Genomic DNA, 21,233 nt, shown 5'->3' on the forward strand with positions numbered 1-21,233 from the left:
CACTTATGTCTTCCATTAATTGAATTAAATTAAGGAATTAAACAAAAGTTTTATAATAATTAAAGGAATTAATTGATTAAATTAAAGGTTAGACATGCAACATTTGGGATTTTCATGATTTAATAGTATGTATAAATATAAATAATCTATACTTCTATACTACTTTATTAAGAGAACTAGGATTTTTACCATTTTGGTAATTTTACATTGTGTACACATTTTGAAGCAACATGTACAAGAGAGCCAAACTATTTTAGAGGGGGTAAACTTGTGCATTTCCCAAAAATTTAAGACACTTTAGGGGCATTTTAGTGATTTCGGCACCTTTGTAACCTATAATTAAGATAAATGTATAAAATTTTTCATCAGTACAACTCATCAATATTTTATGATTATCAGATAAATGTATAAAATTAATAATATTTCAAACATATATTGTCACACCCCAACCGATGGCGGAAACATCGGGGTGCGGCACTAAGCGTCCAGATTGCTAAAAAATTTCCATAACACTACTTGTTGCGATATAAATTAGGTTCAATTCAAAGCATTGTCTAAGCATCAAGTTTCACAACCATAGTGTATCAAAATACAATCATCCCAAATATTGTTCAAAAGATTCTAGTTTAGCTGTGATGTGTTTCTAAGCAGCATCCTAGCAAGTTTCTTGAACACAACATCCTAGTTTACTTGTGCGACTGAGTTTTGGGCTTTAAGGCCCAACCACATAATAAGGTTCAAACAGCTGTGTGTGGCCCAAGACTTGTGCGATCGGCACTGCCTTGTGCGATCCACATATCTTGTGCGATCAAGCTAAATTCTTAGGTTGTACTCTGTGCTTAAACAATTGTACCCTAATTGTGCGACTGTGTTGTGCGACCGGGGCTTGTGCGATTGAGCCCTTGTGCGATTGGGTTTATTATCCGTGATTTATGGAAATCAGTTACACCATTTACTTGCAATTCAAATCTAACAGTTTCCTAACTTGCACCCATCGATTAAAACAATTAAACAGTTTCCAATCATGCAATTCATCAATCAAACTAAACTTTTACTAATTAATTCTTACGAACCCTAGTTAAACATATAACAACTCATCATCATCACATCGAATCAAATAACATAATTAACATCAAGATCCTAAATTCATCATCCAATAACTCAAACCAATTCTTATAATCTATCCGAATCCAAACACATATGGCCGATTACATTCATTCGGTTCTAGATCATTATTATCATCCCATGATTATCAAACCCTATATTGAACTAACATATTACACATGTGAGCCGATTTACATGAACACTAATCTCATCAATTTATTTCGTAATCAACCACATATCATTCGTAAATCATTAGGTAGAAACATATAAATCACAATATCATCTTACAAAACAATAATCATGAAACACTAACCGGTTAGAAGGTAGAACAAGGATGATCCGAATCAAGTAAGCTTCGAGAAGGAGGACTGTGGCCGCCGGCTTCGAGAGAGAGGGAAAGCGATTTAGGGTTTGCTAAACTTTGTGTGTTTTGGTGAAGTGTAGGATTTATACTAACACCCTAGGTGTTATACGAGCTAAGAGAGTGGGCCGAACCCTTCATGGGCTGCCCTTGGGTTTCGAGTATAAAGAGTGTGGTCCGAATGAGCTTGTACGATTGGACTTGTGTTGTGTGATTACATTATATACATACATTACACAGATTCACATAACATGTAACATTTATTCATTAAAACCAACATATCAATTAGTCACATAGAGTTCATACACGTTACATTAAGCACAAAGATGGGTCCTGAAATACGAGTTGTCACAGTAGTGGCGAGTCATAGTTTCGGTCAAAATACGTGTTTATGCGTATTTTGCAACGAAGCTATTTTTGGGTATCGAAAGACTTTGTTTTGATATAAAACTTGTTTTCTAACTTAGTTAAACATGTTTTAACATGTTTACCTCGTCACTCTTAGTTTAGTGCTTATATTGTGACAACTGCCACTTTTCGGTAACTTTCTTACACTTAAAGTACTCATTTTAGCTACATTTTTATGCATTTTGAACACTTGAACTGCGTATTTCGTGACATACACTTAGAATACTCATGGAATACTTACTTAGGATGCATATGATTCATTTTTATTAAGTACATTTGACACAGTTTAAACAATGCATCGAAACTACTAGAAAAGCACCTAGTAAACTACTATTCCGACGAAAACGCAGGATCCGCAGAAACCATCTAAATGACATCTTTAGGACTCAGACGGAAGTCCAACATCTAATATTCATTAAACCCTAACTAGGAATGCAAGAGTTTGATTTAAAACCTTCCCGCAGTCCGATAACACTAAAAACTGCCCGAAAAGCACTAAAAGCGACGATTTCAACACTTTTTCACAGAAATTCTGCAGAAACCAGCCAGTGCTATTTAACATAGAATTCATATGAGGATACCTTCGGGTATCATCTGAGGATACCTTCGGGTATCATCTGAACCAATAACTGCATCAATTCACACAAGTTACACAACTTAGCGTTCAAATAATGTCTAACCGAAACAATTCGAAATGAATATCCGAACAATATCAAATCTTTTTTTTAGTGACCATCTAGTGTTAATTGGATCGTTATGGTCTAGTAATGGTCATTTAACACCCTTTAAACACTTAATCACTTATACATATAACTTTCCTAAACAATTTCCTCAATAATCCTAACACTTTTAACAAGGAAAGTCATGAAACAAATTAACAAGGCAAGGGTACCCCCCTTTCATTCACGGTTATAACAACATGTGGGGCCCATTTTTTTACATTATTTCCAAAAATATCTTGCTTGTTACCCTTGATGCAAGTTGGTGAAGCAAGTGGGCCTAGTGGTGAAGTTAGTGAAGACTTATAACAACTTACCATAATCACTAACCACATTCATCTCATTTTCACCTTTACTTTCACCTAGTTAAGAAAACTCTCTCAACCTTCATATCCTAGCCAAGAACACCCACCAAAATCATTCACCATTTTAACACTTTTTGATGATCAAAATGGAGCTTGAAGTTACTTAAGGTGATCTAAAGCAATAACAAGAAGAAGCAAGCCATTCCATCCATTCCATAGCTTCCAAACACAAAGATCAACACTTTTTCATTTCTTTAATCATCATCAAGATCATCCCTAGCCATTAGTGCTAGAAGTAAGCTTCTAAAATCTCTTTTTCATACTTATTTATGTATTATTTGTTTAAAGAACATGTAATAAACTAAATAATCATGCAAAATAATATGAAAATACAAAGAAGCAAAATAATAATCATGATATAAAATTTTGTTTATGTTGTGATTTAAGGATGATTACTTGCATATTTGATCTAGTTTTGATGATTAGCATACAAATAACTTGTTAGATGATGTTTAAAAACATAATCTAACAAGTGTACATGAAAATGTTTAAGGTTTTTATTAAACATAAATGTTTAGATGGATGATCATAATCTTTGATTTTGTTAAAGTATATAAGGTTTTTCACTAAAAATAATACTTTTACAAAGTTATAAAAAGAAACATACAAGATGGATTTTTATAAAAAGTTTGTTAAAACTAGAAGTAAAGCATGGATTTTGAACTAGTTAACTTATGTTATGATCATACCAAAACCCTACATATTATTGATTTCATCTTGTTAAGATTTTGATATACATCTCATATGTTTTTATTAAGAAAAATATGAGAAGATTATTGGTGATTTTATAAGAAAAAGATATGTTTTATATAAACATGGCAAAGTATATATTTCAAAGGAAATATGGTCATTTTTCTTAAAAATCATAAGTTATAAAACTAGTATTTTTGACAAAATCTTTACTAGATTAAAAAGATTTTAAAGAATGGATCATACGAAGCGGAAAATGCCCAAAAGTGAGGAATTACAAACTATAGGGGCCAAAAGTGTCAACATGTTGAATTTATACCTCTGAGTGAACTTTTGGTAGACCCGAAGCTTTATAATGCTAAAATATACTCACTAGAATATGTGGTAAAAATTTCGTGAAGTTTCGATAACGTATGAGAAAGTTATGGCCAAAACCGTACTTGAGGGGTTAAAAGCGTCAACGTCGAATTTCATGGCTTTTCGGTTGAGCGCAAAGTTATCCGAGGACATTACCATGTTGGTAAATGTCCCAAGGTTCTTAAAAACCAAGTTTGGGGGTTTACGAGTCAAGATAACTAGCCGAATCATCGCGTGCGAAGACAGGGACCAAAACTGCCAATAATTGGCAAAGTTTGACAGCAGCAGAAGCCAGGCGGCCCGCCTGGACAGGCCTAAGCGGGCCGCGACCCAAGCCCAGTAACAGAATTCGCGAACTGTTGTGATTTGGGTCCGAATTTGAGTGTGTAACAGCTGTTTTCACCTCTCTAATGCTCCAATAAACATCCATGCATGCCTAGTGCAACAGTGTGCTATCTCCAAACATCTGAATCCTCTTTAAATCAGATCAAAAGATCATTTCTTTGGCATTTTCATTGTGACCAAGAAGCTCTCAACTCTCAAGAACACTCTCAAGACTTTCTGGAGCAAATCTGAACGACAAGGCCACCTCTAAGTGTTAACTAAGCATCAATAGGACCTTTGTAAGCTTCTATATCAGTCTCTAATTCGTTCTTGCCTTGATTATTAGTAAAAGTCAAAACCGTTGTCCTTGTAGTTTGACTTTTTGATTAAACGAGTTTTACTCAGTCATTTCTCAAATTGAAACCACATATATGTTGGTATTTATGTGGGAAACAAACCCTCAAAAGGGTATTCTCTGATTCCCACTTTATGCATGCTAATTGTCGAGTCAAACTTGTTTCTAAAAAGTCAACAGAAATGGTTTTTGTGAAAAATAGCTTAAATGGTAATGTAGATGACATGCAATCAGTTTGATCATCAATAATAGCTTTATATTGAATATAAGAATGTGTTTCACCATGATCAACTCGACAATCTATAGTATAAATACGAATCAGAACCGAAAGTCTTGTAAAACGACTTTTTCGTAGACTATCGATTCGGATCCGTACATGCATGTTTGAGATCTGTATTGGAGAGTATTTTTAACTATTTTTTTATTTTGGTAAAACTCTCTGGAATTTTTATTGCTTGAGTCTATGTTTAGCCGATTCATTTGCATGTTTCCGATTTATGCTTAAAGTTGACTATTTTGCCCCTTTTGATATAAAACATGATTTTTGGAAAAGTTAAAGAGTAGAAATCTTTATTACTAATATATAAACTTGCACCGAAAATTTCGGATCAGTTGGTGGTCCAGATTTTGACTTATGGCCAATAGCGTAAAAATAAAGCTTTATGTTTAATAAACGGCGTATTTCGCATATAACCCATTTCAAGCCACGTTTTGATACAAAACTTTTTACCCACTGATGTTATATAATATTTTGGGATTTTAGATGATTTTTATTTAATTTTTGGCTGATCATATCTTAGATCGCTAAGTTATTTCGGTTTATGCCGGTTTTGACCGTTTAAACCATAAAATGAGTTTTATACATTCTTTTGACCCAAAACCTTTTTCTACTGATTTTATATGTTAAATAAATTATTTTGAGCATTCTGGAAAAATAAAAATCTCAGCTTTCTTTTGAAAACCCGGAAACGGCTTTAAATCGCATTTTAAGCGTTTTTAACGCATAATAAGCGTTATACTCATTTTAAACATATAAGACTTATACCTACTGATGTGTTTAGTGTATTTTTATAAAATAACAGTAAGTATAAATATTTGAACTCAGATTTCCAGTTTTGGCAGTTTTAGCCCTTGTGAAATTACTAAAATACCCCTACGGTGCATAGTTTGATTTTAAATGTTAAAGTTTGGTATATGGGTCATACCCTACTGTTATAATATGTTAAATGAAGTATATTTACTGAATAAACCAGACCCGAAACTCAGATTTCTAATTTGACTCTTTTATAATCTTTTAGATGACCAAAATGCCCTTATTAGGCATAAATTAAGTTTAAAATTATTCCGGGCAATATAGAACATAACTTACTGATGTTATATCATATTTAAAGCGTATTATCTCAGGGAACTTGCATTTGACTCTTTTGGCTACCCGTAACGCCCTTTTTGCGTTCGGTTCGGTTTACGTAACTAGTTTGCGTAAATTGACCGAAACGGGTCAAACGTTATCATTTTTATCTCAAAATCCAGAATGTATTTAGTATACCCATATTATACAAGTATTCAAACTTGTTGGGTCTAAATCACATTCTATCCGGTCTTTCGCTTAATCGTGCGCTTGTACCGTTTCGTCCTTAAAACTAACCGGTCTAAGCTAAAGCTTAAATAAAAGACCCGTTAGAAATCTAATAGGTTATTATAAACCTTTGTTCCAGATTAGGAGGCCCAGTAAAAGCTACCTACACTTACTGTTTGTGATTCATACTTGCTCAGGTAAATACATTTTGACTTATTTTCCCTATACGGGCTTGGGGTACGGTATTTAAAATACCGCTTGATCGAGCGCATAAATCCTGCGCCCTATGGGTGTACAGTCTTGAATAGTTTGTGTTACTCGTTTAAACAGTCTTGTTCTTACTTTAGGCTTTGGGGGGTTATTGACCGTGTCCCGGATATCCTTGGCATTATCTTACGAGATGGCCACGACCAGAGCACGGGGTGTAGGCGTACACCCGGCGTGTATAACTCTTTAATGTGGTGTGTCATTTAATCTTTAGCCCGGACAGCAGATCCCGGGCCACCAAATGTACGAGTAACATGTAATTCGTTCACAAGTTTATATTGCATAATTATCCCAAGTTAATAAAAATATTTATGCCTTGTGCATTTAAATCAATTTTCAATCATTTTCAAAATGAGTCAGTTGATTTGTATTTACCAGTGTAAACTGACGTATTTTCCCAAAAGGTTAAGTGCAGGTACTATACGAACTAGGCTGGCTGTTTCCTAAGAGCGTCCACTATAGTCTCGCAAGCTTGGACGACAAAATAAACTGTTGAACAATTTTATCTTATTTTATTTGATCCGCCTGTGGATCCGTTTCAACTACTTATGATGTTATTATTACATTTAATTAAGGTTGAAATGTATCTATTCTGCTTCCGCTGTGCATTATTATATTGTGTTGTTTGTCTATGACGATGCCAACCACGTCACTGAACCCCACACCGGGCCCACCGGTGACACGTGGAGATCGGGGTGTGACATCAAGTCATTTATAAAGACCGAAGTGTCTAACAAATATAAGAACATGTGTAGGTCGCAACACTATTCTGGACGACCGCACGTGAGATCATAGTTACTTCTATTCACGGACGCGATTCTGTGAGTTCGTGTCCCCTATTCATTTTAAATGCTTTACAACTTTATAACTATCGGGGAAAATACATGTTCAATTGTATGTTAAGTCATGGAATGAAACACCTTTGATCATGTACGATTAGGGTCATACATCTAAGCACCATTAATCCAGTTTGGACCTAGGTACAGAGGGTTAGATCTAATGGGTTTTGGCGAGCCCCACTCTTGGTCGTGGACCCATACAGAAGAGTGCGTTTGTGTCCCAGTCGATAGTAGTCGACACGAAATCGTCTAGGTTTGGATTGCTTCCTAATTCGTCACACATATTAATGTCCTCGCGAAACATTAATGATCAACGATTTCATTGACGCTTTACATACTACATCATTACATACAAATACATCTTATACAACTCAAATTTGATGGATACAGTTTATACAACTCACATTTTATGGATACATTTTATACAATTCACATTTTAAAGATACATTTTATACAACTCACATTTACAGATACATCTCATACAACTAAACTGCATGAACTCGCCAACTTTTGTTGATGGTTTCAAACTTAACATGTATTTCAGGAAATTAGTGGACCATGCGGACATTTCAGTCAAGGAAAGCAAGTATCAAGACTCCATGCCACCATTTGAAGGGTGGTTGCCCGTTATATACCGCCTCTTTGCGGTGATATAGTGGTCAAAGCCTTGACATTTTAAGACTTACATTTTGATGTATAAAACAATGACAACTTATTTTCATTTGATGGTTTGTAACCAATACATTTAACTTATGTTGCGTTCTTTTGAAACGATTATGACAATGGCATTGGAGCTTGTTTTTATTCATTTAGTATGTTCACTTATATTGTTATGCAGTGAGAACCAATCAGATCACACCTCGCGCTTCCGCTATGAGCGGGTGTGACATATATAGGGTCGTAAGATAAGCGGTCTAAACAACCGCTTAGACTTTCGAACCCGACCCGTTTGGTCGATCGTTAGGATCCGACCAAACATATTTAGTGACCATAGTTGTATAACCTTCCGAGGTTATACCTTATGGTCACATCGTTTAGTTAGTGTTATGATAAGTAGTTTATATGCCTTAGAAAAATGACCAAAATGCCCTTTTTGCGCATAATTTTATTTTAAGCAAATGTAACCAATATCTTGACATCTAAACTGATTATATAACATAACTAGATATGTTAAGGCATATAATACTTGTCATAGGACTAGTTAGGCGTCTTGAACGCGCTTTCACGCGAACGACGCGTTAAAGTAGCGTAAGCTACCTTAATGGGTCGTAACGGGTCGTAAGCACTTAGGATAGGTTCTGATTTAAAATGTAGGCTTTGTTAAACCATATCACATGAGTTCCAATACTCATTTGGTTTACGATACCTCATTCTATCTGTTTCTTCGATTCGTGTCCCGATACACTAACATAGTATCCGTTACACTAGGAAGCACTTCGACACTTGAACTTTTGATCCTTTGAGCTTTGTTATATCACTTGAACAAGAACTATACGCAATCCTAGGCGAGTACATAGTTCCCCTCTTTTACCGTTTTCAAATGTTTTGGGATGATTCATATGTGTAATCAATTTATTTTCCAAAATGTATGACATATATGTGTTTACTAAGTGCTTTTATGTGTATTATTCCGATTATGCAAATACATGTTTATCTAAATCCTTAAAAGATCTATCTATCTTCATAGGTTGATTCTTATAGGATGTTTGAAGTACAGTCTTAGGTATTCCTATCTTTATAGTGAGATTTTTAAGAAATACTTTACAGGACTGCAATTATGGTTTTTGTGTAGATTGTTGGTGATTTAGATAACGAAACTAGATAATACAATAAGCACATGGTGGATACGCCGCTGGTACTTCTTATATATAAGTGTATTTATTGTATTACCCTTCGTGGTGTTATCCCGAATCACCATTAGGATTTAGGATTGTTTTGATTCAATAATTCAATGTAACAGAACCCACAATCCTTATAGCATCTATCTATCTTCATAGATTGATTCTCGTAGGAGGTTTAAAGTACCAATACTGGAGTCCTTGATTGGATTCATTGTGTGCTTTAATGTGTGTTTACAGGCTGATTGACATATTTACAGTTTATGTGTTTATGTGGTAGTTGTGATTTAGATAACGAAATGGGTGTAACAAAATAAGAACATGGTGGATACGCCGCTGGTACTTCTTATATATAAATGTTCTTATTTTATTACTCTTGTAGCGTTATCCAAATCACTTTAGGATTTTGTGTACTATTGATTCAATGTTTGTTTTTCCAGATCATTGAAGAATCTCCCATATCTTTATATGTTAGATTTTTAGAAGGATATCTAAAGTATTATTATAAATCATTGACTTGATTTATATAATACTCATATAAGTTTCGATTTATTTCAAAACAGTTATTACCAATCATTGATTGGATTTCTAATAACATATTAACGAGTTTTACAATGATTTCAAATGGCATAAAAATTACTTCGTAATAATCATATCGCCATATTCGAATACTTTTGTCACGAGTTTTCATAATAAAAAAAATTATGTATTGCAATGCTAAACTTTTGTCATTCTCTGGCTTCAAGACTTATTTTCAATCGACAACTCTCGTAGTTGCCAAAGTATTGCAATACCAAATGTTTTGCCATTTATATGGCTAACAAAGCCTATGTATTCGCCGACATTTTTATGCTGACTTTATTTTCACATATGTTTCAGGACTTTTGACTTTCAAGCATGCAACGCATAGGACTGCATCCGGACCTTAGACTTCTTTAATCGAAAGACAATTACATGTATTCTTTGTTTGTAAAACGATGTTAATAATATTGAAACAATTTAGTACCAGTAGCTGTGAGCAATTTGTAACGTGACTCCCCGATATTTCCGCCGCGTGTTGTTGTATTACGCGATTGGGGTGTTACATTGTTCCCCGTTTACCTGCCATATGTTTGTAATTTGTTATTATCAAATGAAAAAAAATATATAATACTAAAAAAGAAAATTAGCCAAAAAAAAGTTAGTGCAATTAGTTCATCTTTATCTACACTTTTGTTAAATATCTTTTAACCAGAATAATTTGAGCTGAATTCATTTATTTCTACACTTCAAACTAATGGCACATTGGTTTTTTGTTGACGTATATGTGCGTATTATAACAACTTAAACCTTGCAAAGTGGGTCATAGGAACACTAAACTTAGATTATATAGAATATTTGGTTATATTAATTACGATTTCAATACTCTAATGTTCAAGTACAACCTAGATGATATAAACTTAAAATTACAATTATATCATTTCGTAACCGAATCTCCACCGCAATGCGCGAGTAATTCCCACTAACATAAACACTATACAATGTATCACGAGATAATTGATAAATTAATTGAAATTGAGTATCATGTTGTAAATCATTGCTCACTGCAATATCGTACGAGTTTCCTACTAGCAAGGCATGTTTTATAAAGTTTAAGTAGATCCCACTAGCTGGTTATATTAGGTTATTCTGGAGTAGCGTTAGCTTTCTTTTAATTATATAGGAAAATTTGCAGAATACATTGCCGATGAAATGGAATCAAACACCGGTAAGGCCAATTTTGTCAGTACTCCGCAACATCATACGTCTTTCGAACCCAAAAAATCCACAACTCCGTTTCTGTATCCCCATAAAAGAATGCCGCATTAACCCATATGAAGTGCATGTATAATAACTTTTATATTAAAGACTTATTTTCCTTATTCGTGTGTTACTGTATTGCATCAATGGTTTCTTGAAACATTGCCAAGTTAAATGCTAAATTTATTAGTTACTAGACATGTGTAATGCTTATTACGTCTATCCAATCACAATGATGCTACAATAAATATTATACAAATAAGAAAACTACCAGAAACGAGTGTCGCAATGCAAAGTGTCGCCCCTGCCGCATCGCACGGGCACTCTACTAGTAAATACTTAGGGTATAAGGAGTGGTTAAACACTTCAATAGGTAAACTTTCAAATCGACCAATCAAGCAGTGCCACATCATTTTACCTATTATGTTTACCTATTACTCAAAAACGTTGGCGATGGTTTGACGTTTTGAAATAGAAAACTGTTTAAGAAAAAGAAAAATGTGTGATTGATTGAGAAGGTATAGAACCCACCGCACACCCCTCTCTCCCTTCACCGAGTTTCACCCATTTCGGTAAACATTCAAGCTGCAAAATGATTGGCAGTGGTTGAGATTCGGTGCCGGGTGGGTTTACCGCCCCCACTCCGGACACGAATAAGCAAACTAAAAAAAGAAGTATAGTGGGCACGTGGTATGGTGAGTGAAAATGAGTTTAAGAAAGGGCCACGCACGCCACTTCCTTATCTGCGCAACTTGAATGGAGCTACAGACGACGACGACCTCCCCTCTTTTCTCTTCATTGTTGGCTTCATCAAAACCTAATAATGTTAAATCCTCTGTTAGGCTCAAACTTGAAAGGAATCGTCGGTTATCTGCTGCCAAGACGGATGTCTACGGTGTGGAATTGCAATCGCAAGAGATTGTGAATCCTGTATATGTACCAACGCCTACCAATCGACCTCTTCGTCCTCCTCACAGCGGGTGGGTCTGTCTGTCTGTCTGACATTCTTTTTAACATTCATACATACTTGCCCTCCCTCAGTTTTTAGGGTTTTCATTTTATTTGTCAATTAGGAGGGAGGGAGGGAGGGTTTTAGTTTTCCATGAAGTCTAATTCAGGTTCTAGAGTAGACATGCATTGATTCGCTAACAAATACCTAATTAGTCATGTCTTTGACTCTTAAATCAGTTACCACTTTGATGGGACTACAAGGAAATTTTTTGAGGGTTGGTACTTTAAGGTTTCAATACCAGAACAAAGACAAAGCTTCTGCTTTATGTATTCTGTTGAGAATCCTGCTTTCAAAAAGGACTTAAATATTTTGGAGCAACTACAGCATGGACCGCGCTTTACTGGAGTTGGAGCTCAGATCCTTGGGGCTCATGACAAGTACATTTGCCAATACTCAAAAGAATCTCACAACTTTTGGGGAAGTAAGTAAGTTTACCACAAATAAATGAATGCTTGCTTGCTTTCTGTTATGTTTCATTTATCCTATGTAGATCAGATCAGTGGTTGATGATACTCTTTTATCATATTTTGTTTCTCTGTCATTACATATTCAAACCATCTACACTTTCTAGGGACTACAAAGAAACCTGTAAATTACCACTGAGTTGACTTTGTCAATGCACAGGTCGGCATGAGCTGATGCTTGGAAATTCTTTTAGTGTGCAAACAGGAAAGCAGCCTCCAAACAGTGAAGTTCCACCCCAGGTTGATTTCTTCACGGCTAAATTACTTTGCTATTAACGAGTTGATTGTAGTTTCCTATTCGTGCCAAGCTCTTTCCTTATACTAAATAAAAATATTTTGCATTGCCTAAGGATTCAAGTTGAAAATCTGCATCTGTGGTAAGAAACTAAAGATGATGTGAGCCACATGTAGTTTTTATTATTATTTGCAGGTTTTTAATCAGAGGGTGATTGAAGGATTCCAAGTTACTCCCCTGTGGCATCAAGGTTTCATCCGTGATGATGGAAGGTGCATTTCTTTTTCTCCCTTCTAAGCTTAAATCTACATAATAACAGGCACACGAGACTGTTTCTTTTGTTTACTTTAAACAATAAATATAAGGCTGTAATATTGATGTCAACTACCGTTGGTTACTAGAAATAATATAACATATATGTGTTAATGGGACTTTAGAAAATACTTCTACGGAGAAGGTTGGCAAGCGCACTTGCTAGTAGAAAGGAAGACTCCATGTTTGGCAATATGTTGGTTACAGCCGTATTTTGTTTGTTTGGAGATTGACATAAGGGCATAAGGATTAGGGGTGTTCATCGAATCGAATATCGAATTTTCGAATTATTCGAATAATTTTTTTCTTTTCCTTGAATTCGAATTCGATTCGTATTCGAATAAAAAACTCGATTCGTATTCGATTAAAAATTCGAATTCAAATAAATTCGATTTGATTCAGTTTCTTTTAAAACATGTAAATAACTATTAAAATGAAACATAAGTTTTAAAGCAGCCATAAAACATTCCAAATAAAGTACCATAAGTCTAACATTCAAAACGAGAATTCGGGAATAACCACTACAAGTTAATATTTTTAGGGTTAGAAATCTACTGATAGATTTGCTACTTAGGTTTTAGTTATGGGCCATGTAGTGGGTTTGGTAATCCGTAATTTTAATGCTTGGAATAAATATTGAAAATAATTTATAGTATAGCCCAATAAAAGTTATATATGTATTATATATAAAAATAATAAATAAAATGTATAATTTTTATTCGAATTTCGAACCGAATCGAATTTGAAACTATAAATTCGTATTCAATTCGTACTCGATTTAGTTGACTCGAATTGAATCGAATTCGAATTCTTATAATCGAAACGAATTCCTGATAATCGAATCGAATTTAATCGAGTTTCGAATTTTTCGAATTTGAAACGAATTCTGAACATAGTCAACGTTTTTTGATATGAGTACTGATATTAATGCGACATAGTACATGTGTTTAAACGTTGTTTCTAGAGATATAGCTTGATTGTTTGATACGTTTAACTATTAACTTCAGGACAAGTTATGCTGAAACTGTAAAAACTGCACGTTGGGAGTACAGCACACGCCCTGTTTATGGTTGGGGTGATGTAGGGTCTAAACAGAAGTCCACAGCTGGCTGGCTTGCTGCTTTTCCTGTATTTGAACCTCATTGGCAAATATGCATGGCTGGCGGACTCTCAACAGGCAAATCTCGTTTCTATTCACTCAAATTAGTGATCATTTATATTTCCTTATGTTTATTTATTTTAATTGTTGCTACAAAAAAGGTTGTTGTAACAAACACACATGCACACGCAACACACAGTCAAACACACAGGTTGGGGATGTAGACTCTGTTCGGCCAAGGGAGGTTTTTAAAAATCAACACAAATATCAATCTTTAGATGGAGTTTTCTCACGAAGAATTGCTTTTCTCGTGATCTCCCTATGTGTGTGTGCTTTGGAATAGGCTTTTAACACACACATATAGATCATTAATCAAAGGGGAAACAGTTGAGCATAAAGTGGACCAATGGGAAGATAAGCATATTAATAAGGGTAAATTACACTTTTCATCCTTTATGTTTGTACCGGGTTACAACGGATAGCCTTTAACTTCAATAATTACAGTCACAATCCTTTATTTGCAAAACCCGTTACACTCTACATTCTTTAGCACTAACCAGATTTAAAATTTTCAGTTAAGTTTATTCACTTAAGGGTATTCTGGTCAATTCATGCTTTTATTTATATGTTTAATAAATAAAACTATAAAAATTACATATACGCTTCATCTTCCTCAATTTCCTAACCCTAAAACCCTAACCACCACTATCCTACCATCGTAGCCAACCTGTTAAACTTGTATTTAACATTCGCATCTTATGTTCTTGAGACCTACTTACATCAAGTATACCCAAAGTGAGAGTCTTGCATACAGAAGATCTATTGAAACCCCATTCAACTTGAATCTCATCATAGGAACATGAGCATCAGGTACATGATGCAATTCTGTTACATCAGGCATCTTCAAAATCATTCTTTTAAGTTCACCGAAGAAATCCTCCTGTAAAAAAGCAGACCATCAGTGAGTTGACTCAACATCAAGGTCGGTAAAAGCCCTCATATCCCCTCGTCTTCCACCCGTCGTCATCTTCCATGTAAAAGCCCTAATTTTGGGTAATTGAAGCCCTAATTTTGAAATTGGGGTTTGTGATAATGATGATGGTTGATGGTGGTTGTTGTAAAGATGGTGGTGGTGCACGTGGTTGCTGGAGGGTTGAGGTGGTGGTGGGATGGTGGTGATGTTAGAGATGGAGATGGTAGTGGTTAGGATGTTGGTGTGTAGGTTATGTTTACATACATATATTATAGATATACATATATTAACAAATTAATGAATTTTTTATTGTTTTTAGTTTATTTATTATAATGTATTTTTAACGCGTAAAATGACCAAATTGCCCTCATGTGCATAGAGTTAACTGAAAATTTTAACTGGGTTAGTGTTAAGGACCTAGGGTGTAACGAGTTTTGCAAATAAAGGATAGTGACTGTAATTATTGAAGTTAAAGGCTATCCGGTACAAACATAAAGGACGAAAAGTGTAATTTACCCTATTAATAAAGTTACAACTTTATTAGATCACTAACAATATTTAAGTTGAAATATGTAATTAGTCTGTTTGAAGAAGCAGGAACACAAACTACATTATATAAGTATTAGGTTTAGCAAGTTATTGGATCTTATGTCGATTAGCCAGTCTGATTAGGTCATATGGTATAAAGATTGGATATAAGGTCCCTATTTCTAGTCAATTAGCAGCAGCATATGAATCCATAATCCAGCATGATGAGGGTAGGGTAGCAACAGGAGTGGAGTGGGTGGAAATCCAAGAAGACTTGTGCTTATAATAGAAGCATTCAGGAATCAGGAAGTATCATAAACTTTTGTGTTGTGGCACTTTGTTTTGCTTAGCTATTGTAATACTTTTCCAGGTTGGATAGAGTGGGGTGATGAAAGATATGAGTTTGAAAATGCTCCTTCTTATTGTGAGAAGAATTGGGGTGGAGGTTTTCCTAGAAAGTGGTTTTGGGTAAGTAGTATCCATTGCCTCTTATCAGTGTAGCAAAGTAATAAAATAAAATAAAATAAATGTATACATACATGTACAGGTTCAATGTAATGTCTTTAAAGGAGCAAGTGGAGAAGTTGGTTTGACTTGTGGAGGCGGATTACGGCAATTGCCTGGACTAAATGAAACATTTGAGAATGCTGCACTGGTATTGTATTAAATTAAACAAACTCTTTCATCTTCCGTAAAGTAAAGGATATGATGTTTGTATTTGTTGTTGTTCTCTTTCAGATTGGAGTTCACCATGGAGGTATTTTCTATGAATTTGTTCCTTGGAATGGAGTTGTTGAATGGGAAGTTGCTGAGTGGGGTTACTGGCACGTAACTGCCCAAAATGAGACGCATAAGGTAGAACTAGAGGCTTCAACCAAGGACCCAGGGACCACATTGCGAGCTCCAACTACAGAGGCAGGCCTTGCACCGGCTTGCAAAGATACCTGCTTTGCCCATTTAACTCTTAAACTTTGGGAAAAAGGATCTGCTGCTGCTGCTGCTGATGGGAAGGTGTGCTTTGTTTTTCAATAGACGTTGGTTTGGTTGTTGTTGTATCATTCATATATGAATTGTTGGATTTGGTTTGGCAGCTTATCTTGGATGTAACTAGCAACATGGCAGCTGTAGAAGTTGGGGGTGGGCCATGGTTCAACACATGGAAAGGCAAGACGTATACACCAGAAGTCATCAATCGTGCTCTTAACCTTCCTGTTGATGTGGACGGAATCCTTGGTTCCTTTCCATTGCTCAAACCTCCTGGTCTGTAGTTTGTAAACTCAAAAATTGCTGTAAATAGTGCCCATGAACCAAATCAGAAACAAACAAACAACCTGCCCATGGGCTAAATCCTAATATCTTATCATGCCCATATAGGGAGGGTTCATATTCTTGATTATGTTATGTCCGGAGTCTGCCAACTTGTTTTAATCCTTGTATGAAGTAAAAGCACCAATATACCCTCTGATTGGATTTAATAGAAAAGGACGGAAACTGTAACAACATATCAACAAAAATGATTTCTATCGAAAACTGAAATTTGATATTCGTGACACGATACGGAAAAATAATTAAAATATAGGTACCAACATGGTCCATTTCTTAGATATGGGCTATGGCAACCCGAATATAACCAATTTAATTTAATAAATCGGTACACCGGCCAAACACGACCGATCTAGCGAGTAAGTTGGCTCGTTTAAGGATGTTATTTTATGTTTATATTTAAACTAGATTATAACTCGGGAGTGCTTCCCGGACTTGAGAAAGTAAGTTATATTAAAAACTATATATGATTAATGCATACTTAAAATCATACAAAAATGTGTTGGCTATAAAAGACTTATAAACTTGATTATTATTTATGATTAATCACCGGAAGAAATATATTTTAAGTTGATTTTGAAACTGAATTATGATTGTCATATTATTCACTTTTTTATATTTTCTTTTAATCCTATTACAAATAGAATAATACTAACTGTGATACAATAATAAATATTTTTTTATAATTTTTTTTAAATTATCAAGATCATACAGTTCAAATATAAATAGTTAGTCATATCATGTGTATCAATTTAACATTTAATTTCATAAGAAAGTATATTAAAATAAAAAACTAATATATTATAAAAATTTGTAACAAAACGTGTTGTGCTCTTTTGAAGTCATAAATACTTTTAGTCAACAAAAACAAAAATGATTTTAGTGACATATATTGCAAAGTTTACATGGAATGAACCAAAACTATGACGTGTTTGACCTAACCGTTGCAAATGCTTAAAAACTTGCACATGTAACTAAATATAACATCCCCTATATATATATATACTAGTCTAAGTACTGGTGTGTTACACGGGTGGCTAATAAGAAAAATAACTATTTTAATATTGTTGTCGTAAATTTTTTAATTATATATACGTTAAAATATTAACGGAAATGATATAGAGTACACCAAATAATTGAAATACATGAATACAACAAAAAATCACAAGTCATTAAAGATCTTTTTATAAACAACATTAGTTGTTTTATTCGTAGGTTTGCCATCGTTGTCAAGTATCGGTAGCTTGACTCCATCTCGTCCTTTAACCCTTGATAAAGCTACATACAATTACCATGTGTGAATACGGGTTGTCTCAAGTACAAACCAACTTTTGATAGCGACTGCCCCTAGCTTTTGTTGATCGTCATTGCGAAACATACGGCTATTGGAAATTGCCTCCTTTGAAACGCACCTCTTCTCTGATAGATTTAGTTGACAAATTACTGCTCGTCTTGTTGCTCCAACTCCATTTATCAGTGCGGTGCCTCCTGTGATTTTAAAAATAAGCAATCTCAAATGCTTAAGTACTTTGTTATAATTAAGTAACAAAGGAAAGCATATAAGCTCATTCTAATATCAACTTAAATAGGAATTTAAAAAAAAGAGCAATTAGAATCAAATGAAGGGTGGTTCTGCTGGTGGCACGAAGATACTCCAGTGGTCCGTCAGTAATCCTAATTTGCCGTTAAAAAAAAAAGAATCAAATGAAGGGAAGCAAAATCACCCTTGATAGCAAACAACCTTTCAGCAAATTTCACTGTTAGCCGTGCCATCCCCCATGGGAATCCCAACAGTAGTCCCATGAGCCCTCACCAATCTCTATTTATCTGTCACACCCCGATTTTCACGTGTCTCACCGGTGGGCCCGGTGGGGGATTACCGTGACGTAGTTGGCAACAATATAGTCAAACCACAATATTTAAATGCATAGCGGAAGCATAAAGATAGATATATTCCAACCATTAATGTAATATCCAAGTATCACAAATAGTTGAATAAAATCCACAGGGGATCAAAATAAAAATATAAATATTGTTCAACAGATATGGCATCCCAAGCTTGCGAGACTCTAACGATGCTTAAGGAGTCCCCAGCCTATTTCGTACAGAACCTGCGTTTAATCTTTTGGGGAAAATACGTCAGTTTACACTGGTAAATACATTCAACCGACACTTTGTAAAATGTTTAATAAAAATTGATTTGAATGCACAAGGCACAAACTCTTTATAACTTGGGATAATTTATCAATCAAATCTTGTAAAAGAATTACATGTTCACTATGCGTTCGGTCGCCTGGGTCGTGCCGGGTTTAAGGTTAATAGACACGCCACAAAGCATAAAGCCGTGGCGGGAAAACCAACGGTTATACCTTTATAATTATAGACACCTTGTCGGGTGTACGCCTACACCCGCGTGTCGAGGTCGTGGCCATTTCGTAAAATGATGCCAAGGATATCCGGGACATGGTCATTAAGCTCCCAAAGGCGTAAAGCCAACAAAACCAATTTTAAACGGGTCACATTGATAATACCCAACTACTAATGAGTTGGGGTCAATTGCCCGACCAAGCGGTATTTTAAATACCGTAACCCAAGCCCGTATAACGGAAAATAAGTTAAAAGTATTTACCTGAGCAAGTAATAATCCTTAATAAACAAATGCAAGTATCTTTTACTGGTCTCCTATTCTGGAACGAAGGTTTAAACAACCTATTAGAATCCTAACGGGTCTTTAACTTAGCCTTAGCTTAGACCGGTCAGTTTCAAAGGATATATACGGTTTAATCGTGTGAAAGGCGAAAACCGGGAATGGAATGTGGTTTGGACCCAACAAGTTTGAAGACTTGTTTTATATGGGTATAATAACCACACTCTGGATTTTGAGGTATAAACGATAAGGTTTGACCCGTTTCGGCTAGTTTATGTAAACTAGTTACATAAACCGAACCGTGCGCGTAAAAGGCGTAACGGGTAACCGTAAGAGTCCTACACCGGTTTCCTAAGTTAATATGCTCTAAAGAGGTTGTGGTATCAGTAGGATACCTTCCATAATGCCCGTAACATGTTTAAATCCAATATACGCCCCGTAGGGGTATTTTGGTCATTTTAAAGGTTATAAAAGAGGTTTTCCGAGTTCTACAGGGAATCTGAGTTTCCGGAACAGTTTATAAAGTCAAAAAAATACTTTATTTATTATTTAAATTCAGTAGCAACTGGAATCGGGTCAAAATACCATGTAGAACTTAAGTTATGTCCGAAAAGGGCATATTCGGTATTTACCGAATCGATGCCATAACCGCAGGTTATGAGCAGGTTAAAAATAATTAAAAATCTTTAAAAATCTCAAAATATTATTTTACATCAGTGTGTAAAAGGTTTGGTGTCGAAATTTGGGTTTAGATAGGCCTTACGCTAAATACGCCGTTTAATTACTAAAGTTTCCGTAATTGCGCTATTTAGCATAACTCCTATTCTAGATCTCGGATTGACGTGAAATTTTAGTGACATGCTTAGAAATCAGTAACTAAGGTTATTGTCCTTTCACATGTCCAAAATTCTCGTCTTATAGTGAAAAGGGCGTTATGGTCAACTTTTAGGCGTTTAACGGAAATGTGCTAAAGACTCGGACAAACAACGAACCGGTCACAGAGGGTTATACCATCATGTAACCTGGTCCTAAGAGATTCCTAAGGCATATTTAAATCGTACCATAACGGGTCAGAACTGTAGTCAAAGCAAAAGTCAAAGCTTTGCGACTTTCGGTTCCGAACCGAGTCAAAATAGTAAATGGTCGGACCAAACAAGCTTAGACTAGTTAATATACTTATTATCATGTTATATGAGTGTCAAAACGGGTTACACGCTATCTACATTACTGATTGTCACACCCCCAAAATCCACCTGCGGATAACACCCGCTTCGAGGGCGTGACTGACCAGGATCCAGCCACCAATTATACCGAATACTTAAGTTGATAACAAAAGTAATACTTACTATTCATAAGCTTAGCAAATATTAAGTTCAGAGTTTAAAGTTTTAAGTTCCAAAACAGTATTAAGTAGCGGAAGCATAAGTACGGTAGTTTAAAACAAAGTTCATGATTCAAAATAAGGTAACACCCAACACAAGGGTGAACAGACACTACACGTCCCCAAGCTGCAAGCTCCTTCGTCACTGGTTACCTGCAAAGCATGCAGTAAGGGGTCAACAATAATGCTGAGTGAGTTCACTAGTTGTCCAGTTTTAATTACCAAAAACTTTGTTTCACCGGTTAATTTATCCGTTTATACATGCCATGGGGAGCTA

The 21,233-nt window shown here is 35.2% G+C and overlaps 1 protein-coding gene across 1 annotated transcript; it reads left to right on the forward strand.

Annotated features, from left to right (window-relative positions):
* The first annotated feature begins 11,646 nt into the window (after nt 1–11,646).
* LOC110873807 (tocopherol cyclase, chloroplastic) lies at nt 11,647–17,067 on the forward strand. The gene is made up of 9 exons (XM_022122820.2): nt 11,647–11,962; nt 12,171–12,415; nt 12,619–12,698; nt 12,889–12,965; nt 14,013–14,182; nt 15,976–16,073; nt 16,153–16,260; nt 16,344–16,616; nt 16,697–17,067. The coding sequence occupies exons 1-9, from the start codon at nt 11,739–11,741 to the stop codon at nt 16,871–16,873; spliced, it is 1,452 nt and encodes a 483-aa protein (XP_021978512.1). The 5' UTR covers nt 11,647–11,738; the 3' UTR covers nt 16,874–17,067.
* The last annotated feature ends 4,166 nt before the right edge of the window (nt 17,068–21,233 follow it).

This window comes from Helianthus annuus, chromosome 8 (assembly GCF_002127325.2).
Source record: "Helianthus annuus cultivar XRQ/B chromosome 8, HanXRQr2.0-SUNRISE, whole genome shotgun sequence".
In the NCBI taxonomy this organism is placed as follows: domain Eukaryota; kingdom Viridiplantae; phylum Streptophyta; class Magnoliopsida; order Asterales; family Asteraceae; genus Helianthus; species Helianthus annuus.